We start from the raw sequence: 23,174 nt of genomic DNA on the forward strand, positions 1-23,174 counted from the left end.
GTAAGTCTTCAACTTCCTATATTCTATAGCAGTGGTTTTCAAACTCTTTAGGCTGCGTACCCCTTTCCAAATAATGCAGTCTACTGAGTTCCCCAATCTGAATAGGTGACACGCAGCTGGTGCATGAAGGGTAACTTCCCCAGCCCCCTCTGCCGCCCCCCCGATTTCTACCATCCATTTAGCAAGAGCTTCTGGAGGTTTTCAAACTGTAGGGTACACCCCCTGTAGGGGGGCGCAGAGGAACATTCGGGGGGGTGGTGACAACACCCGGTGGCTCAGGCCAGCCCCTGTACAGCAGGGCTCAGGGAGGGAGCGCCACCTGCAACCCCTGATTCACCTCAGTGGGCCGTCCAGCAAGCGTGGGCTGTGGTGGGGTGCAAGCAAAAATAGTAACTCCAATGGGGGGCTCAGTTCACACCTCTCTGAGCGTTCCTCCACGCCCGCTGGTTTGAAAACCACTGTACTAAGTAAAACATGCTGTCATAAACAGCTAAGAGTTAATAGAACAGAAGTGCTTCATATCTCTTTGCCTGGAAAGGGTTAACAAGATCAGTAAGCCTGGCTGTCACCTGACCAGAGGACCAATAAGGGGACAGGATACTTTCAAATCTTGAGGGAGGGAAGTTTTTGTGTGTGCTGTTAGTTTTGGTTGTTGTTCACTCTGGGGGCTCAGAGGGATCAGACCTGCAACCAGGTTTCTCTCCAATCTCCCTGATACAGGTTCTTATAGATTCAAAATAGTAAGTACTAGATGATAAGGTGAGTTAGGCTTATGTTTGTTTTCTTTATTTGCAAATGTGTATTTGGCTGGAAGGAGTTCAAATTTGTATTTTGCTGAAAAGATTCTAATTTGTACTTAGACTGGGAGGGTATTCCCAGTGTCTATAGCTGAAAGACCCTGTACCTATTCCATTTTTTTTAAATTTACAAAGATAATTTTTACTGTTTTTTCTTTCTTTAATTAAAAGCTTTTCTTGTTTAAGAACCTGATTGTTTTTTTATTCTGGTGAGACCCCAGGGGACTGGGTCTGGATTCACCAGGGAATTGGTGGGGAGAAAGGAGGGAAGGGGGAGAGAGAGGCTGATTTCTCTCTGTGCCAGGATTACTTTCTCTCAGGGAGAGTCTGGGAGGGGGAAAGAGAAGGAGGGGGGAAGGTGGATTTTCCTCTCTGTTTTAAGATTCAAGAAGTTTGAATCACAGTGATCTTCCAGGGTAACCCAGGGAGGGGAAGCCTGGGAGAGGCAACGGTGGGGGAAAGGGTTTACTTTCCTTGTGTTAAGATCCAGAGGGTCTGGGTCTTGGGGGTCCCCGGGCAAGGTTTTGGGGGGACCAGAGTGTACCAGGCACTGGAATTCCTGGTTGGTGGCAGCGCTACAGGTTCTAAGCTGGTGATTAAGCTTAGAGGAATTCATGCTGGTACCCCATCTTTTGGACGCTAAGGTTCAGAGTGGGGAATTGTACCATGACACATGCTGTCTGCCATTACAGGATTTTTCTTATGTACACCCTGACGAGAGGTCTCGTACCCCTATGCTACACAAACCCCAGTTTGTAATATGCGCTGTAGCATATATATATATCTATATATTCTGCTTTACTTCTTTTTCTTAATAGCAGAGTCCAGTTCTATAACTACCGGCAATCATTTTGACTCCATAGATATTACTATACTTTGGTGGCTAGCATCCCTTTATCTTTTCATCTCTCTACATTTGCCATAATGGGTATGCAATTTTGATCCTTTTCTGGTGTTTTTAATGGTTTTTTTTCTGATGCTTTATAACTTCGGTAGTCCAGTCATGCTGGAACGAACAATGTTCTCCAGATTGCTGACTATTAAAATAAAAAGTGCAAATTCCAGGGCTGATTTTTTGCTGGGTGTTTGATCACACTCTTTCACCCACCATTTTTCTATTGGTCCGAATGAAAATGCACTCTTTTTGACTACTTTCTGCTTGTATCTTTCAAGCATCTTTGAAACTACATTGTAGTATGTAACTAATCTACTGTACACAATAGTTCATATGTCATATAAAATGGAAAATATTATACTGCCTATATAGAATACTATAAGACATACAATGGTAAGTCAGGATATATTTTGTACTGTACTGTTTATAGTCTTGGGATATCTTTTTAACTTCTCAAGTTTTTTATAAAATTGCTTCAAAAGTCCTGTGGAAATCAAGATAATTTTTGTCCACTGTGTTCCCTTAGTCCCCCTAATCTGTAACGTCTTAAAAAAATAAAAATTCTCTGGGTCAGTATTTGAATGATGAAGAGATACTTCCTAGATCCTGCAAAACAGAAAGTCTTGGTATGCTCAATCTTATTTTCTTTCATTAAGCATTGGCTAGAAGAGATGGGAAGGAGATGGTGTGGCATAACCTCCTGGATGTCCCCAAATTTAAAATTTGTGCTGGCTTGTCTGGTATATCTTATAAACCTATTAAATCTAATTACTGCACGCCGGATTCCTTCAAGTGTTGACACAGATCCTCTTATTTCTTAAATGCAGTTATGTGGTTATTACAGTACAGCTGGGTATAAGTCTGAGTCTCAGGTTTTAAAGACTGGCGCTGTATTTGCCTTTTTTCAGTTGCGTCACACCTCACCTGTTCCTGAAGACTTATCAGAAATGATTACTATCTTTACAGCAGTTTTCTTCCTCATTTCTTGTCAAGCTCTTTGCTGTAGCTTGTCCAGTCCTGCTGACTTGCAGGTATTTCTTTAATAGCTAATCCTTTGCAACCGTTAATATGACTCACAGTTCAGAAACATCCCAGTTATCATTTTAAAGTTTTATTCCTTATTTTCACACTCTCTTCATTTTTGAAGTCTTAACTCTCTTGTGCCTCATCCCTGCTGTCTAATGAAGAGAACAAAAGTAATTTAAGAGCTTATGGTGGACTGTAGGGAATGCCTTTCAAAGTGTGTGTGAAGAAACGGGAGGAAAGTATGTTATAATTTCAACAAACTTTACTTTATCATTAATATTTTCTGGCACTTACTTTACACATATACCAAAGGTTTACTGCATAGTATTATCTAGATTGAATGACATGTGCAGACTGTTCAAAGTGCACGTTAATTTTTGTTGTTGTTTTGCAAAGATTTGTACTGGGCCAAAGACCTCTTCCTCAGAAAATGTTTGTAAAGAAAGATGTGATACAGTTGCACTTCTCAGTCTCCTATTGGTATCTTGTGCGTACAATGTTGAGGTGCCTTTTTGTTCTAATTTTCAGTTGTATGTTTCTGTGTGTGAGGAATAAGGCTAAGATTTTTGTCATGGATATTTTTAGTGAAAGTCACACAATGGTCACGGGCAGTAAAGAGAAATTCACAGAAGCCCTTGACCTGTCCATGACTTTTACGAAAAATATCCATGATAAAATGGGAAGGGGCTGGGGCAGCTGCGGGGTGGCTGGGAGCTCCTGGGCCTCTGCCATTTATGGGGACTCAGAGCTCCAGGGTCACCCTGTCCCCTGTGGGGCCGGGGAGCTGCATGGATCTCCCTCCCCACAGACGGGGAACTGCCAGGGATCCCCTACCCCTGTCCTGGCAACCGGGGAGCTGTTGAAATCACAGACATCTTTGAAAGTCAGAGATTCGGTGACCTCCATGAAAAAATTGTAGCCTTAGTGAGGAGCCAGTGTTAAAGCTATCAGAGAATTAAGTTGAACATTGCTACACTGGAAGTCTGGAAAGCATCTTGCACCTAGTAAATTCTAAAACTTTTTTTCAGAAATTAGGTTTGACTCTTATAATTATAAGTTATCATTTTATCACTGCGTAGGAAAAATAAGTATGGCAAGAGATCACCCTGGCTTAACCAGGAGATCTTCAATGATCTACAAACAAGAGCCCTACAGAAAGTGGAAACTAGATCAAATTACAAAGGATGAATATAAACAAATAACACAAGTATGTAGGGACAGAATTAAAAAGGGCAAGGCACAAAAGGAGATCAAACTAGCTAGAGACATAAAGGGTAACAAGAAAACATTCTACAAATAAATTATAAGCAAGAGGAAGACCAAGGACAGGGTAAGTCCGTTACTGAAAGAAGGGGCGGGGGGGATAATAACAGAAATGGCAGAGGTACTTAATGACTTGTTTCGGTTTTCACCAAGAAGGTTGGAGATGATTGGACATCTAATGTAGTGAATGCTAGTGAAAATGAGGTAGGATCAGAAGAGGCTAAAATAGGGAAAGAGCATGTTAAAAGTTACTTGGACAAGTTAGATGTCTTCAAGTCACCAGGGCTGATGAAATGCATCCTAGAATACTCAAGGAGCTGACTGAGGAAATATCTGAGATATTAGCGATTTATCTTTGAAAAGTCACAGAAGATGGGAGAGTTTCCAGAAGACTGGAAAAGGGCAAATATAGTGCCCATCTATAAAAAGGGAAATAAGGACAGCCCAGGGAATTACAGACCACTCAGCTTAACTTCTGTACCCAGAAAGATAATGGAGCAAATAATTAAGCAATCAGTTTGCAAACATCTAGAAGATAAGGTGATAAGTAACAGTCAGTATGGATTTGTCAAGAACAAATCATGTCAAACCAACCTGATAGCTTTCTAGCAGTAGACATGGTATATATTGACTTTAGTAAAGCTTTTGATACTGCCTTGCATGACCTTCTCATAAACAAATTTGGGAAATGCAACCTAGATGGAGCCACTATAAGGTGGGCACAAAACTGGTTGGAAAACCGTTCCCAGAGAGTAGTTATCAGTGGTTCACAGTCATATGGAAGGGCATAATGAGTGGGGTCCCGCAGGGATCAGTTCTGGGTCCGGTTCTCCTCAATATCTTCATCAGTCATTTAGATAATGACATACAGAGTACACTTATAAAGTTTGCTGATGGTACCAAGCTGGGAGGAGTTGCAAGCGCTTTGGAGGATAGGATTAAAATTCAAAATGATCTGGACAAACTGGAGAAATGGCCTGAAGTAAAAATAGGATGAAATTCAATAAGGACAAATGGCTGATTAAAGGGTCACTGGCACTGCCTTTTTGGCAGGTTAGACCTCAGTGAAGAAAATATTTTCATGATAAGAGCAGCCTTCTGTGCTCTGCATAACATTTGTGAAACTAAGGGAGAGATGTTTCCGCAAGGGTGGAACATTGAGGTGGATTGGCTGGCCTGTTGCTTTTGAGCAGCCAGATACTAGGGTTGTTGAAGGGCAATGGGGGCGCTATTCAAACCAGGGAGGCTCTGAAGGAGCATTTTGACAACAAGCTCCAGTAATGTCTGTCCCAGGCATTGTTTGTTTTCTTCTGCTGTAGTAATGATTGCTGTGTTTACATTAATTTTATAATGCAAATGCACCAATTGCCACTGTATATGTATAGGAATCACCGTTTGTAGGTGAGCGGGGAGCTCTCCATGCTGAGCAAACAGGAAGAGGAATTTCAAAAATTCCTGGGACTGTAAAGGGGGAGGAACACATGCCTGGCTGTAGGGCAACAGAGTTCAAACTGGTGACCAGAGCAGTCACAATGGGCATTGTGGGACACTTCCTGGAGGCCACTTAGGGTGACATAAGCAATGCAGTGTCCACACTGACACTGCATTGCTCTAACTTTGTTACCATAAGCTCTACACCTCTCGTCGAGGTGGTTTTGATATATTGGTGTAGCAGCAGACTTAAATCAGCAGGACCGGCATTGCAGTATGTACGCCTCCATACTTAGATTGATATAAGCTGCCTTATGTTGACTTAACAGTGTAGTATGGGCAAGACCTCATTTTGCTGTGTCTGGTAACACAAACATGCCCTCTGGCCAGTTAGTCTTTTCAGAGTCTTGGGTCAAACCATTTTCCCCTGAGTTCAATACAAGAAATGTTTTAGCTTCTTTCCAGCAGTTTTACAGAAGATATTCCTCTTGCAATGGTTCCTTATTTGACCCCTGAGGTTAGGAGCACTGGAAGGCTAGGTCTATACTGCACAATTAACTCAGGCACTTACGTGGTTTCAACCCAAATCCTCTTACCATCCACACAGAATACCTTCTGACCCAGCTGTGGAGGTGCTTTAAGCCTGGGCTAGGTTTACTCTGCTGGGCTCAGCTTGAACTCAGGCTGGAATCCACCCACTCTGCAGTGAGAATGCAGGCTAAATTACTCGAGTGCTGGTAGTCCTCCAGTGCCTTTCCACAATTTCTCCCTCCCACCCATCCCTTGAAGAACAAACAGTTCTCCTGAGCATTTTAGCACAAAGGATTGGTCCCCAAACATGTATGAGTGAATGAGAATAATGTGGGCAGGGCTTTGCTCACACCCCAAGCTCGGGTGACCTGGGTGCCAATCACCTGAGTGAATTGTGCGGTGTAAACATAGCCAAAAATTCAATGCTGTACTTGAGACCCTAGCCTAGAGGCTCCTGGTTCTTTTTATGAGGTAAAATCTCCTCCTAAAGACCTCCAGACAAGTATTTTCTGTATTGATTCTGGTTCTTAATTAACTCTCCACCAAAGAGTCCTCATAATGAGGAAACAGAATCACTACATATTCTGCAATTTGCTACATAGACTTTCTTTTTTATTTTTAGAATTCTTAAGGCTTTATCTAACAGAGTACTGGAATCAAAGCTCTAGTGGATTTATGCTTAGTGATAACATGCCAGCAATTAATGCTGAAGTAAACCAGGATTACTCAACTTGTCCATCAAGCAATGCTAAATCTGGCTTCTTTTTCTGTCACACTTCTTCTGGAATTGGGTTAAGCCATATATTGTCTAAAAGATGAATTTGTATTCCTTGCGCTGTATAAATTTCAGCGCGGGGCTTGCAAATCCAGCCTTTCTGAGGTTGTAAATCAAAATGATCAGTCTACCTAAAAGTAAGTATCTCTAAAGTTTTGTATGCATGCAGCCCTATCACAAGCAAGTGAACTTAATGGCATGTGGCATCTTTTCAGACATATGACAAATAAATCAACTCTGAAGGGAGATGTGAAAGCAACACAAAGGTCTCTAAGCCAGACCGGGGCATGTAGAAGGTTGAATACGTGGCAGAAAATAAAATACTTCTACATTTTCCACCAGAGGATCTCAGAATTCTGGATAAGTGTTAATAAATTCATCCTTTCTGCTCCTCACTTTCCTGATTGGTAAAATACGTCTACTTCACAGATGTACTAAGAGTTAAATAACTTTCCCAAGATCATATTAAAACTGTGTGGCAGAGCCTAGAATAGAGCCCAGTTCTGTGCTTTGGTAACAAGCCCATCCATCTTCTGAACTGATACAGCAAAGCACTTGTACCTTTTAGAGCAGGCCAGACATTTTCTAACAAAAATGCCCATTTTTTTGTAAACAAAATGTGTCACACAAATGTGTTGATTTTGACAAAATTTTGTCTTTGTGGGAGGAAGGGAGCAGGAGACAAACACTTTGATGCGGTTGAAACATTTTGTTTCAATATTTTCCAAAGTTAAACATCTGGATATTTTTGTTTTAAAACAACTTTTCATTTTGAAATTTTATATCTCAAACATTTTGATATGGCAAAACTAAAACAGAACATTTTGATCTAAAATGGATTTTGTGGGGTTTTTAAAATTTCATTTAAATGGGAAATTTGGAAAAAATGTTTTTCATTCTATTTTGGAACTGGACAAAGTTTGACATACCAGAATTTCTTATGGAAAAAATCTGGTTCCTGCCTAGCTCTGCCTAGTGATTTCCACCTCTTGTATAATTAAGGGGATGGAATTTCCCTGGCATCCCACTATTCGAATAAAATGTTCCTTACTAGCTTCTTTTGTTGCCTCTCGGGGCTTTGATGGCTGCCATTTCAAAGATAAACTATAACCTTGTCCATATTGTGTGGAGTTGTCTGTTTTTTGCAGTGATGCAGGTATATAGGTATTTAACGTAAGTTTTTATTTACAAAACCTGTGTCTTGGGTCCAAACTATTTCTAAATATCTCTTTGCAAGATAAGATCAGATTTCCCCCCCTCCTCTTTTAACCGGTCTTTTTAAACCCCCAGTAGATTAATCACTTATGCTAGTAATTTTGATGCAGCTAGCCGTAGATCTTGTGAAATGATAGGAGAGGCCCTATCCACATCTCTTCCTCATTTATGCCCATTTCCATATAGCCAAGGTCTACACTACCACTTACTTCGGTATAATTTATGTTGCTGTGGGGTGAGAATAAGTCCCCTCCCAAGCAGCGTAAATTACACAGATCTAACCTCTGGTGTGAATGGAGCTTCTCCCACCAACATAGCTACTGCCTCTCGCAGAGGTGGTTTTATTATGCCAATAGGAGAGCTCTCCGCCATCAGCAGAGAACGTCTTCACCAGATGCACTCTGGCGGCACAGCTGCATTGGTGCTGCTATATTGATGTAGTGCTTCTAGTATAGACCAGCCCTTATTTATGACATTCTCCTCAATCTGTGCCCCGTCTGTCTGCACTCTCCCTCTATCATTCTGTGTTGTTTCTCCTGACCACCCACCCTTCAGGTAATGGAAACCCAGAGATAAGAAATGAAAAGCAACTTTTTAAGCAGGGGTGGACATTTGGAGAACTTGGTTTCTGATATTGCCTACTGTTGCCAGACTCAGTGCTGTGAGGAGGGTGGGTCCAGACGTGGCTATATTGTGTGAATCCCTGTTCAGCTGCAGCTGAGCATTGGTGTTACATTAGTACAGAAAAAATACATGCATGTTTTCGGGTATTTTCCAGGTGGCTGCTTTAATTATTGCATTGAATTTTTTATTTATATAAAAATTAAACATACTTTGTTTAATCATTAAAAGAGGCATATTAGTTATAAATAGATCTCACCTAAAACTTTTAAATGAACTGCCTTAGTTTGATTACAGGAAAAGAGTAGATTGGATCCAATTCTATAATAAGAATATGTGCAACACTACACTAGGACTGACTAATGCAATAGCAAGGGGAATTTCCAACTTCTATGTGTAGAGAGTTAAGCAGATGATGGTACTTTCCAGGTCTAGCTAAAAGAGGGAAACTTCACTTCCACATCTCAGACAAAAATCAAATTCAAACAGTCTTCCAAGCTGAAGTCTCAGTCTAGCTGTAGCCACAATCCTCTTCTTTGCTGGAGGTTCTCTCCTTCCATTACCTGCATAAAATAGCATCTATTAAATTTTAGTAAACAATAAGTGAGGCTGCAGTTCATTTCAGCTATCTTGATCTAGAACAATTATTTATCAGTGTTGAAAATCATCCTCTCAGAAGATGAAATAAAACAAAACATTCCATCCACACAGTTTTCTACAAGTGTGAGGAGAGAGAACAGTGTAAAGCTATGAGAACGTTCACCATTAAGCTTGGCTGAATTTCCCTTGCCTGATCTGTTTTATAGGGTGCTGTATGTTGCCTGACCATAGCCATCCGCCCCACATTTCTCTTGTGTCCTGTGTAGTTTGTAAAGTGCTTTGGGATAATTGGGGATTAAAAGTTCAATATAAATGTGAAATATAATTGCCTGAATGTTTGGTGTTGATTAAGAAATCAGTCTCATGAATTTTTGTGACTCTTTGGGATTTTTCAATAACAATTAATTGCTGCTAGATCATAACACCAGCTTGCTTTGCTTGTACAATAGCAATTTTTCAATATAAATTCTTCTCTTTTTTTCTGGATGCCAGGCAAAAGAAGCCTGGAAAATACAATTAACAACCTCTGTGAATGCCTTTCAATTTCTCAGTTGCCGGCACTTTCTGTTGATTGTGAAAACAGTGGGATGTGAGGCTGACTATGCTCTATGCTATTCATGTGTGACTCTGTGTATGCAGGCATTTGAGACTTATTCCAGTGATCTGATATGCTGTCTGTTACTAAATGAAATCTGGCGTTTCTACTATGAATTTAAGAGGACAAGGTTCTTTCCTTTTTGACCTTTTGACAGATTGATGCTGTAAAAATAAAAAGCTTCTCTGTTATCTCATCCTTCCTTTGGCTGTTATTTTTTATAGTTGGCTGCAGTCTAGGGGAAACAAACTTCTGTGGGGCAGGAAAAGGGAGGATCAGGCCCACAGTGAGCAAAGATGACCTGAGGTTGCCATTCAGTTTCTTACTACTTCTGACAAAAGCACTCCTTTTTATCAATACATTTTGTCTTCATCTTCACCTTGCAGTTGGCACCTGAACAGTGGCTAGACACAAGTGATATTAGAAATAACCACCCTGACCAAAGGCTTGGCAGTTGTTCATTTTCCCGTGACATGAGTAGTGGTGATTTTTATATTTTTAGGTTGGTTTTGCTGACTACAATTCATACTGAGATCGTTCCTATGGCTTCTCAGTGCTAGATTAAAATCTCATTCTTTCAGAGCATAATAGATTGTGCTCCGTCCCTATCTGCTATCACAATCCCATTCTGTGCTTATCCAGCCTCCTTGCATAAGCATTCCCTTAAACTGTATTTTGAGAGGGTACAAATCATTCCTGCTTTGTGCTATTATATATCTTTCCCTAGTAATAGTTTTTGTTTTCTTTGGACTATCTGAGTAATTTGTCTTCCTCTAAAGCTTTAGAGCAGTTTTCACGTTCCCTTCCACGTATCATAGGAGCAATGCACCATTTTACTGTGTTTATTTTCACCTTTGTGAAAGATGGAGACGTGTTCTTAACTGAAATGGAAATCCTTTCAGCAAATGGCCTTGCTGAAGTGCAGCAGGCTTCTGGTGCATATTGTCTGGATGATTGGTTGCTAAATTTGCAATGCACTGAATGTCTCCCTCTTTCTCTCTGTGATGCTGGTTGCAGAATTATAGCAGTGATGCTTTCATGTTATTCTATAAGTGAAAAATATATCTATTTTGCCACAGTATGTTTCAATTAAATAACTTGCGAAGTATTTTAAAACTGGTATTTGTTAGCATTGGTATATCTGTGGGATATTGCCAATGTAAAATGGTTTATTTTCTGTATTTTACAATTATATGGCTTTCAGCACAATTCAGAATGATAATTCCCCTTGATAGAGGAGTGCATAGAAAGAAATAGGAACAATTTCACTTTTTTAATGTTGCTATTCAGTTAAATTGAAACCACATCTTTAATCCTGACCTGCTTTGAGTATCGCTAATTTTGAAACAGTAATAACAACAGTCGGTCACTACAAAATATGTGCATGGTATGTGTGTAGCCACAAGGTACCCTTCCACATATTGTGCACTGAGTGATACTTGAATCTAGAAACCCTCCGCTTATGCCAGAGTCATGTTATTACAGACTCTTAAAAACATTTTATCTTTCAGGACTCATTGTTGGCGTGATCTTGAGATATGGTTCTCCCTCCAGCAGTGGCCATGACAAGCCATTCAGCTGCTCGCAGGAGAACCGACCATTTACAACACTATTGGTCAATGTCAGTGGAAAGTTTTTTGAGTACACCCTTAAAGGAGAAATAAGCCCTGGAAAAATACACAATGTGGAACAGAATGACATGTTGCGAAAGGTAAGGATAGTTGAGATTTTGTGAATGACTGCTGCATAGGTGTCATTTCCTGTTTCACACTGCTCTTTTTACCCACATTTCCCTTCTTCTCCTCCAAACTGAGTGTGTGGTATGATATTAAGTATTGTATTTCCAGATGTAATAGAACTAAATTATTTAAACTAATTCAAAAGTGTCCTCTGTATGGCATTCATTGGCAAAATTGTATCTTCTTTGGATCATAGTGTTCACGTGTCTTTTCATAACAGTTCAAGATGCTCAGTATAACCAAAGCCACTTCTGTTAATTAGCTAACATTTATGGAGCGATGTCAAGACACTAATTGCTACTGAAGTCCAGCTCAGTCCTATAATATAGGGAGTTTTCTACACTTAGCATCTTTGATTTTTCTTCTCTATTTTTTTAGTTCTGTTATGTTCAAGGAAAAACTGGTTTCATTTCTCCCCCCTTCCATCAAATGTAAAATATCTGAAACTGGGAGTTTCCATACAAACCCTAAGTTAGACACAACAGTTTTCTAGTAGTACTGATCAGTGACTTTTTACAATTGCTGGTGTATCTTTAATTTTAAATTCTTTTGCTGCCTTGAACAGTTTAGGCTGGCTTTCATTGGGACTTGACACTTACAACTTCCACTGAAGAAAGCGTGTGTGTGTGTGTGTGTGTGTGTGTGTGTGTGTGTGTGTGTACACCTGTGGTTTGGGTGACTTACTTATATGGCAACTATATGCAAAAGATATATTTTTAAAAGGTGTAAATACTGTTGGCACTACAAATAAGAACCAGAATTCTGCAGAAACATCATGGTTAATACCATGATAAGGGGCTTTATACAGCACCTTTTGAATCTAAATTTCTGTGTTTCTGGTTCATTTAAGGTGGGGGCTGCCAGTTGGGACTGTTAAACTTTAGAAGAACCCTGAATATATTGTTATACCAAAGTTCTCCACGTACAGTGGTCTCTATTAAAATCTTCATTTCTTTGCCTTTGCACGTATATAATATTACTTCATGGGTAGTAGAGAAAATACCTAGCAAATTGTTTAACATTAAATACTTCCAATGGTAAAATTGTAAGGATTTTATTGGCAACGCTGTCTGTGTACTCTGTTCTTTTTTTTATTTTTAAATAGGCTTTTACATTTTTTTAAAGGTAACATTTGACCCAGAAGTTTTCTTCAACATTCTGTTGCCTCCTATTATTTTCCATGCTGGGTACAGCTTGAAGAAGGTAAGCGTAAGTACTTTCTGAGAAGGTAGCCATGACACTTTCGGCTTAATGCTGCATCACTAACCGCTAGAGTACAGTCTCCATTAGTGCCGCAGTCCTGAGCACAAGTGTCTCTTTGGTGGTGCCTCTTGCAAAGCTAGAAAGTCTCATCCATTGTTTCTAAACAGTTGGATTGTTTTAAGAGAGAGTATATTATTTTTACTACCAAATATATAGAATGCTGTTTTAATTACGTGTTGTCTTACATTATTTACCCCTGAACATTGCTATTGAATAAGTAAGATAAACAATATATCCCAGTGAATTGTCTGGTTTTCCTCTGCATTGTATGCATTCAGTGAGTTACTTTTAGAGAGATGGGCCCAAACCTAAACTGCGATCTGAACACCTCTGAATATTGGAGGATGGGAATTCAGGACTGCATTTTGTGACTTGGGGTCATCACCTACAGTTACTTTCCTTTTAAACTCTTGGCCCTCAGTTACATTAGTCACACAAGCATCTGGTTATAAAGCTGGGTCTCAACAAGCTCCGCAAGGTTTTAAATGTGATTCAGGTGGGACTTATATTAAATTTGTTTAAATATTACAGAAGATTTACATAGTAAGATTGAAAATATTATTTCCTCCCAGAGTAGAAGGCTCTTTCCTTACATTGCTGTAGGGCTGTCCTAACATGTTGTTGATGTCTGAGTTTTCACATAGCTGAGCTATAATATCATTTTTTTTCTCATACAGAGACACTTTTTCAGGAATCTGGGGTCTGTTCTGGCTTATGCCTTTTTAGGAACTGCAGTCTCTTGTTTTATTATTGGGTGAGTGAGTTTTGTGAGATTGTGCAACTTTTATGTACTAGTTTTAGGTTGATGAAATAAATGCCATATTTCCCTAAACTTCTGTTTTCTAATGATTAGAATAGTAACTGTAAGTTTTCAATTAGGGTTTTATTAGAGTGTCCTTTGGGCAAAATTCAGCCCCTAAAATTATGCTAGAATTTTGTTGACTTCAGATAAGGTTTTGCTGTCATACAGAGTTTCCAGAAACAGACCATGAAGTTTTTGTCCAAACAATTCAGTTCCGTGGTGGTCACTGTTATTGTCCAACCCTACAGTCCTAGAGATTAAAGGTTCTGTTGGTTCAATTAATTAGTTATGAAAACAAAACTTTACAAAAATACTTGATTCTACATAAATTGGTCTCTATTTCTAATGAAGATACATTTAATCCAGAGAATAGAAGCAACTGCTAACCAAGAATCTTGACTATCAGCTTTTAGAAGCATCCTCTTTCATCTATTTAAAAATAAGACACATAAGCAAAATGGTTTTGATTGTGAATACCTATTTTGTTAACAATGTTGCATCTTTTCAGCATGTGGACTTTTATAAAAGCTTTAATGTATATATACTCAGTAGCTGCTTTATTGCATATACTACCTTGAGGGAATTTCACTGCAGAGATAAAAATAATTTAATAGCTGTTACAGTGCAAAGTTCCTTCCCTAAGTACTACACAATTCATTAGGGGAAATTGTTGGATTGTGTTTTTTAATGAGGACAGACTACATGTCTGACTTCCTGGGTGCTAAATGACCTGTTTTGGGTCATATCACGCTCTGGACTCAGATGATGAGGAAACAACTGTTGAGAGATTAGAGTTCCACTCTCACTGTTCGATACTGAACTTTGGGCCTGGGCATCACTAGAAAATTAGGTCAGTTTAATTACGTCAGTCAGGGGTGTGAAAAATCCATACCCCTGACAGGCGTTAATATGACCTGAATCCCTGTGTGGACAGCGCTAGATTGACGGAAGAATTCTTCCATCGACCTAGTTACTGCTTCTCAAGGAGGTATAGTACTAGACCAGTGGTTTTCAAACTGCGGGTCGCGACCCAGAACGGGGTCACGGAATGTAAGGCACTGAGTTGCAGCAGCTCTGGTCAGCACTGCCGACCAAGCCGTTAAAGTCCCGTCGGTGGTGCTGCCTGGCTAAGGCAGGCTAGTTCCTACCTGTTCCAACACCTCGCTACGCCCTGGAAGCGGCCAGCAGCAGGTCTAGCTCCTAGGCAGGGGAGACACAGGGCTCCGCGTGCTGCGGCCAATGGGAGCTGGGTGCGGGGGCAGTGCCTGCGGGCAGCAGCCGTGCAGAGCTGCTTGCGCGCATCGGCCTAGGAGCTGGAGCTGGACCTGCTGCTGGCTGCTTCCGGGGCACAGTGCAGTTCACGGTGCCGGGACAGGCAGGAAGCCTGCCTTAGCAACCCTCAGGAATGGCCGGAGGTAAGCCCGTGCCCCAGTCTCCTGCTCCAGCCCTGAACCTTCCCCAAACCTTGAGCCCCTTCCTGCACCCCAAACCCCTCATCCCCAGCCTCACCCCAGAGCCTGCACCCCTAGCTCAGAGCCCCCTCCCTGCAGCCCTCATCCCCGCACCCCAACCTTCTGCCCCAACCCTGAGCCCCTCCCATACCCCAAACCCCTCATTCCCAGCTCCCTTGGGTTGTGGGCATCAACAGTTTTCTTCAGCTTGGTCGCCAGAAAAAAAAGTTTGAAAACCACTGACCTAGGCCGATGGGAGAACCCCCCCATCAGTGTAGACACTACCTACACCAAAGCTGTAGCATTTCAAGTGTAGATAATCCCCTTCCCTCCTCCCCCCTTAGTGTGGCAAGTCCTACCTGAGCAGTGATGAGAGGATTTTATCTTTGCTATACTCTTCAGAGCCTCACAAAGAAGACCACACCCTCCCTGTTTTGATAAACACTGCTTTATCCTCTTTTACTGCAGGAATCTCATGTATGGTGTTGTAAAACTAATGAAGTTGGTGGGACAACTCTCTGATAAATTTTATTATACAGACTGTCTCCTCTTCGGAGCTGTCATATCTGCTACTGATCCAGGTACTGCAATTACTGAAATTATTCCATTGATAACACATTGAGGATGTATAGCTGACAATTCTAACATTTTTTTTTCTTTTCAGTTACATTACAGTGGTAACTCTGTGTTGTACTGTATGATGTATATATTGGGCATCAGAACAATTGGTATCTGGCAAAGACTGTGCTGGTATCTGGCGAGACGACACATTTAGAAACAAAATGTACTGGTTGATTCTGCTGTTATTTTCCTTAATAGAGTTTTCCTTTTATGAATTATCAGAGGGTAGCCGTGTTAGTCTGGATCTGTAAAAGCAGCAAAGAATCCTGTGGCACCTTATAGACTAACAGACGTTTTGGAGCATGAGCTTTCGTGGGTGAATACCCACTTCCGGGGACTGTGAATGGCTTGCCAGTTACAGGGCCGGTTTCTCCTCTCTTGGTTTTCACACCTCGGCTGCTGGAACGGGGCCTCATCCTCCCTGATTGAACTGACCTCGTTATCTCTAGCTTGCTTGCTAGCACACATCTATATACCTGCCCCTGGATATTTCCATTACATGCATCTGAGGAAGTGGGTATTCACCCACGAAAGCTCATGCTCCAAAACGTCTGTTAGTCTATAAGGTGCCACAGGATTCTTTGCTCCTTTTATGAATATAAATTTTAATTCAGTTGAATGAATGTAATCTTTTTTCATTTTCTGGAGAACCTGGCTATCACTTTATAGATTCACTGCTTGAAATGTAGTATTACTTTTTATAAAATAGACACAATTTGTTTTGAAATTTTAAGGTTTTTTTATTTTAATATATTTTAGTATTTCAACTATAAGGACACTTTTTTTTATATAACCAACTGTTTAACTTTTTTTGAAGTTGTGTCTTCAAATTTCAAAGTTCTACAGACCTATAAAATTGTCTAAGTTTTGGAAACCCAACATCTCTGGAGAACTGTTGTGCATGTGTGTGTGTCTGTCTGTCTGAAATACAAAGCAGGAACTATATTTTAAAACACATTTTTACATATTCAATATCTGTTTCTGGGAAAATGGGAAGTGGCAGCCAGCAGTTGAGATGGACTGCTGGTAGCTGGATTCACTTCTGCTTCCTTTTATATGGAAACTGGCATATGATGAGTGAAAATAAGATACACATGGGGTGAGTCTCCAGGACCTTCTTCCTCAATATCAGACTAAAGTTATTGTTTGAAAGTATTGCTTTGAATAATTAATTACTAGTCTTGTCTTTCTCAACTTCTGTTTGCAAATCTCATAGAATATCAGAGTTGGAAGGGACTTCAGGAGGGCATCTAGTCCAATCTCTTCCTCAAAACAGGACCAATCCCCAGACAGATTTTTGCCTCAGATCCCTAAATGGCCCCTGCAAGGACTGAACTCACAACCCTAGGTTTAACAGGCCAATGCTCAAACCACTTAGCTATCCCTCTGCCCATTTATAACATAGAGTGTATTTTTTGGGCAAGGTACTTACGAATGGTATAATGTGGTTTTTTTTGGTTGGTTGTTTTTTTTGTTCTTTGTTTTAGTTTTTTTTTTTTTTTAAAGAACTGAAATACTAAAGATTTGTGTGAAAAGATTGTAAAAGCCTTCTATTGTTTGTTACCAGTCCACAACTTTTTTCTGGCTATTTGATTGTGGAACTTGGATGTATTGTTTAAAAAATAGTAGGATTCTGGCAAAGTGGAACTGTTGTCTATTTGTGTCCAATGTTTGGGAAGACTTCCTAGAGAAATTTCTTGTGTGTGTGAGAGACAGCAAGTGAACCAGACCCATTTTGGAACAAGACTGCCCTAAAACTGTCATTTCACCTCTAACAATCAATCTACCTGTACAGTATGACCCTTAATTAAATATGACTGAAGTCTTTCCCATTGTGGTTTGAAATTGTTCCACAGTCTATAGTTTCTGCTTCTTTAGGCAAATTGGAAAATGTCTGCTCCTTCCAGCTCACAAGCACTCACAATAAACTAACATACATGTTCTTTCTTCTTATTTTTATAGTTACCGTGCTGGCAATATTCAATGAGCTGCATGCTGATGTCGATCTCTATGCCCTTCTGTTTGGAGAGAGTGTTCTAAATGATGCTGTTGCCATTGTATTGTCTTCGTAAGTAACAATTCAGGCTTCCACTATGTGAAATTTTCCTTTTCCTATGGTTTAAGTGGTAGCTATGAATCCTATTATTTTTCTAAAAACTGAATCTCCACATTTCTTTTTCTAAAAGGATTCTGCCTTGTGAACTGAATTGATAAACGTTGCTGTCGTTTTTGTCTATGCTACTGTCATAAACAGATAGTTAAGGGTTAATGTCTCTTTTACCTGTAAAGGGTTAACAAACAGTAAACCAAAAACACCTGACCAGAGGACCAATCAGGAAACAATATACTTTAAAATCTCGGTGGAGGGAAGCCTTTGTTTGTGTTTTTTGGGTTTTGCTTTGTTCTCTCTGGATTCCGAGAGGGACCAGACATGTAAGCAGATTCCTCCAATCTTTCTGAAAAAATCTCTTCTATTCTAATTTTAATAAGTACCAGGAAAAGGCGAGTTTTTAGTCTTTTGATTGTTTTCTGTATTTGCAAATGTGTAGTTTGCTGGGAGTATTTTAAATTGTATTTTGCTGGGGGGAGGCTTCTCTCTAGTGTCTATAAGCTGAAAGACTCTGTAATTTTTACCATCTAAATTACAGAGACAACTTTTACTTTTTTTCTTTCTTTTTATTAAAAGTTTTGCTTTTTAAGACCTGTTTAATTTTTTCCCCTTATTGAGGCTCAAGGGGATTGAGTCTGTACTTACCAGGAAATTGGTGAGAGAGAAGGGAGGGGGAAAAGGTGGAATCCCTTTGTTTAGATTCACGGAGCTTGAATCTGTCTATCTCTCCAGGATAGCCCAGGGAGGGAATGCCTGGGAGGGGGAGAGAAGGCGGGGGAAACAAACCTGATTTCTCTATGTTGTGATTCAAGGGGTTTGAATCACGGTGATCTCTTAGTGTACCCAGGGCGGGAAAGATCTGGGAGGAAGAAAGGAGAAGGGGGGGAAATGGTTTATTCCCCTTCGTTGTAAGACTCAAGGAATTTGGGTCTTGGGGTCCCCAGGGAAGGTTTTTGGGGGGACCAGAGTGCCCCAAAACACTATATATTTTTGGGTGGTGGCAGCTTACCAGATCTAAGCTGGTAATTAAGCTTAGAGGAATTCATGCTGGTACCCCATTTTTTGGACTCTAAGGTTCAGATTGGGGAATTATACCATGACAGCTACGGAGGTGTGTAATGAATCAGTCAGAAGAGAATTGGCATTTAGAATCTGAGTCTAGCAGAATACAATATCCCTTTGCTTGATGATCTGACATAAAAGACTTTGTTGCCATCACTACCTCCTCCATTGTCATCTGACTCTTTTTTTTCTCCCTAGATCAATAGTTGCTTATCAGCCAACAGGTGAAAACACCCATGCATTTGACGCCGCAGCATTTTTCAAATCAGTTGGAGTTTTCCTTGGAATATTCAGTGGCTCTTTCATGATGGGAGCAGTGACAGGGGTTGTGACAGCTCTGATATCCTTTCTTGTGTTTAACTCTTCCAAAGTGCAGGTGTGTTAGCATTAAACAAAGCCTTGATCCTGCATGCTGACTCCAGCAAGTTTCAATCCTCATTAGTCAACACATTGCTGAACACAACTGGCCGTAGTCTACATTGATTGACTGAAAATCGTGATAAGTATCATGTCATCTTAGGCCTTGTCTCTGCTAGGAAGAGTTTGCTGATGTAGCTACAACAGCAAAACAGGTGGAGACACAGCTTATACTGGCAAAAGAACTCTTGCTCATGTAGGTTATACCAGTTCCCCAAACAAAATAAGCTATGTTCACAAAAGGACATGACTATTGGAATAACTGCATCTACATTGGGACTTTTGCTAGCATAGCTGTGTGCATGTGGAGGGTAACTTTTTTTTTTTTTTTTCATGCTCCTAACCTATACAGCTCTGCCAGCAAAATTTTTAAGTGTAGATCAGGCCTTAGTCACCCATACAACAAGGGGAATAGCTGTATTATCTCCTGTGACGGGGTGTACCAGACCCTTTGAGGCCCTCTGGAGGGTCCTGTGGTCTTACCACATCCCGCTCCAGAAAAAGGCAGTAGAGTGGAGTCCGCCAAGTGGCCTAGAGAGGCTGCAGGGGAGGCTGCTAATCAGGGCTCAGCAGGTTAGTATAAAAAGAGCTGGAGGGCCAGCATGAGTTCAGTTCCTTGCTGGAGCAGGAGGAGCATGGATGGTGTGCCTGGCTGGCTGATGAAGCTACAGGACCTCAGACAGAGCAGTGCTGGCAGAGACCAGGGGGAGCAAGAAGGAGCTCCTGGCTGGCTGCTGGGACTCAACCAAGACAAGGCCCTGAGGTAAGGGTGAAGAATGTGCTGGGCCTGTAGGGAAGTGGCCCAGGAAATCATAGCAGTGACTCAGCATAGATAAAGGGACAGAGTGGATGGCTGCTATTATAGGGTCCTTGGGCTGGGACCCAGAGTAGCGGGTGGGCCCCAGTTGCCAATGGGGAGGACCCAGGAAGTGACCTGGACTTTGATACACCTCAGAAGGGGAACTGAACCCTTTTAGTAGCCCAGGAGAAGAGCTGGGGACAGAAAGGCCTAGAGAGGATATGGACATTGCCTTCAGGGAAATTGCCTTGGAGTACGGCTTGATACCAGGGTCGAGGCCATTTAAAGACTACGGGACTGATTAAGGTCCTTAGCCCAAGGAGTGCTACTGGGAGAGAAAGGGCTTGCATATGCACTCTGCCAAGGGGAAGCTCCTAATTGGCCTGCCACCCTTCTGCACCACCTTCATACTGGTATAACTCTTTCCACACTAAAGATTTTACTGGTATAACAATATTGCTAAAAATTACACATCCCTAAGTGACATAGCTACACTACTGAGACTTATATATAGATTGTAATTGTAGTGCCCTTAAAAAGAAGCAGTTTTAACACTTGGAAGGCAACTTGGTGGTTCATATTCACTGTTGCAATGCCTTAACCACTTGAACCATTAGTAACCCTTTCAGACACTATTGGGCTCTTGCTATGGGTCTTGTGTTTAATCTTTCTGCAGGAGTCTCATCTCGGATGTTGTTCAAATAAAACTCGATTCTGTCTTATCAGTATTGATATAATATGACCCATTTCATGTGAATTTTTTCCATTATTTTCAAGCCTATGTCCCAATTCTACTATTGGATCTGCAGTGGAGTGTTTTATACAGGTACAATCATTCAGTTTCTAGATCTGGTTGCAGGACTGGGGCATTGGGCCTAAAGCTTGACCAGAGTAGGAGGTCATGATGCTTCATCAAACTCACAGCCTTTTCTTCCAGATATGCTGGTGTATTCTTACTCAAACACAGTCTGTCTTACTTTGATGCATGTGTGCATCAGAAAACTGACCTCAAAGGAATGGAAGGTGATAAATATTTTTTTAAAATCATAAATCCATGACATTTCATTTTGGACATTTCCCCCAGTGTGTGTCTCATTACATGTTCCCATAGTCCAGGCTATTTGGCTGCTAACCCTGCCCATGTCCTACATAATGAAAATGCTTAAGGCATTAAGAGAGAGAAGGTGCCGTGGTACCTTTTACAGTCTGATTTTTTAGACTTTTCTGGTTTTGAGTGACCATTAACATGATGTTAATACAGTGCTTCTCAAACTGGTCTCTGGTCTGCCAATGGTCCATATGGAGCTGGTTGGTCACATGTTGCTGCTATTTCAATTTATATTCAACTACCAAATTGTATTTAAAATACAGCTAAAATACATAAATAGTTGTAACATGACACATCCATTTTAGCATTTGCTCTAGCTGACACAGGGATATTACTTGCTGATGAATGGGAGGCAGAGTGGCCAGTGAGGGAATGGAAAGGAAAGTTGTTCACAAGATAACATCTGTTAAGAAAAAGCTTGAGACTTTGCTTTACCATACATGCACTGGAATCCTCGGTTAGATATGAAACTTTAAACTCTTTTAAAAGTGAGATTCACATCAAAAAATAATTTAATTGTATCCAAGTATAATACTGAAAAGAGAGGTTTTAATTAGCTATAAAACAGTGTTTCTCAAATTGGGGTTGCTGCTCATGTAGGGAAAGCCCCTGGCAGGCCGGGCCAGTTTGTTTACCTGCCCTGTCTGCCGGTCCGTCCAGTTGCAGCTCCAACTGGCCACAGTTCACCACTGCAGGTCAATAGGGGCTGCTGGAAGCGGCAGCCACTAAGTCCCTCGGCCCACGCCGCTTCCAGCAGCTCCCACTGGCCTGGAGCAGTGAACCGCCGCCAGTGGGAGCCACGATTGGCTGGACCTGCGGACGGGGCAGGTAAACAAACTGGCCTGGCCTGCCAGTGGCTTTTCCTACACAAGCGGCAACCCCAGTTTGAGAAACACTGCTATAAAAGAACAGTAACGCATTACTGTTAAGTCACACACAAGCTTCATAAATTTCTGCTTCTAACTGATTTTTTTCCCCAGTACTGGCACAGCTGTAGTTCTTAGAGCACTTTGCCTGCCTCTGCACCTCTTTGTCATTGAGGGCCTATTAAATAGGGGAAGTTAAGTCATGCATTACCCATTTTAAAATTGTTTTGATTGTTTCTAGTAGTTATGCAAATAACTTGCTTTTGTTCTTTTGGTTTTTGGTAAGATATCTAGGGACTGATAGCTGGTCAATATTGCCACACTCAACTATGTGATTTTTTATTTCCTTGCAAGTGCTGAGTCTGCCTGCTTGTGCATACAAGCAGAGTACAGTGCTCTCTCTACAATATTGTGGGCTTTGGTCAGGGAAGGGAATAGTATGAAGAATAAGGGTTTGGCTACACTTGCAGCTGTACAGCGCTGGGAGTTAAAGCTGTCTTCGTACAGCTGTGTCGGGAAAGTGCTGCAGTGTGGCCACACTGACAGCTACCAGTGGTGCAGTGTGGCCACATTTGCAGCAGTATTGGGAGTGGTGCATTATGAGCAGCTATCCCAGCATTCAAGTGACTGCAACATGCTTTTCAAAACACGGAGGTGGAGTGTGACAGGGAACGTGGGGGAGACAGAGAGAGTGGATTTTTGGAGCTGACACTGTGTCAGCTCCCTGCCTTGCAAGTTCCAACCCCTTCCCCTACCCCTCTCTCATTCACTAAATGCAAATAACCCTGTTTGTGTTTTTTTCTCACAGACTAGATATGCAGCTGCTCCAAAATGGACCCCTCCCCCTCGCTCCCGCACGCCATGCTGCTTCTCTCCTCAAGCAAACATTCCAAAGGGATCCCCCTGCCTGCCTCTGCTTGAGCAAACAGTAGCTGTGTTTGTTTTTTAGATAAGCAGCTCCGGAAGCCCCGAGTTCACAACAAAACAAAGAGAAGCATCACAACAAAACAAAGTGTTATCTTTACTTAAAAAGCATTATGGGAAGGTTCCAGAGGTCAGTTACAACGTAGTAAAATTCATCACTGTTTGCACTGGCACTCCAGTGCTGCAGCACCAGCGCTGTTCTCTTTTTTCCTCTTGTCGAGGTGGAGTACAACCAGCGCTGTAGCCAGGGAGATAAAGCACTG

General features: G+C 41.2%; 1 protein-coding gene across 2 annotated transcripts in view; it reads left to right on the plus strand.

Annotated features, from left to right (window-relative positions):
- SLC9A7 (solute carrier family 9 member A7) overlaps positions 1-23,174 on the plus strand; it is a 126,179-nt gene that overhangs the window by 48,579 nt on the left and 54,426 nt on the right. For both annotated transcript variants that reach the window (XM_050919695.1, XM_050919696.1), the window contains exons 2-7: positions 11,261-11,460; positions 12,614-12,691; positions 13,429-13,505; positions 15,473-15,585; positions 17,588-17,693; positions 18,996-19,136. In XM_050919695.1, coding sequence (XP_050775652.1) covers positions 11,261-11,460; positions 12,614-12,691; positions 13,429-13,505; positions 15,473-15,585; positions 17,588-17,693; positions 18,996-19,136 — 715 coding nt within the window. The remainder of the gene's footprint in view (positions 1-11,260; positions 11,461-12,613; positions 12,692-13,428; positions 13,506-15,472; positions 15,586-17,587; positions 17,694-18,995; positions 19,137-23,174) is intronic.

Source organism: Gopherus flavomarginatus, chromosome 1 (assembly GCF_025201925.1).
Source record: "Gopherus flavomarginatus isolate rGopFla2 chromosome 1, rGopFla2.mat.asm, whole genome shotgun sequence".
Taxonomy (NCBI): Eukaryota; Metazoa; Chordata; order Testudines; family Testudinidae; genus Gopherus; species Gopherus flavomarginatus.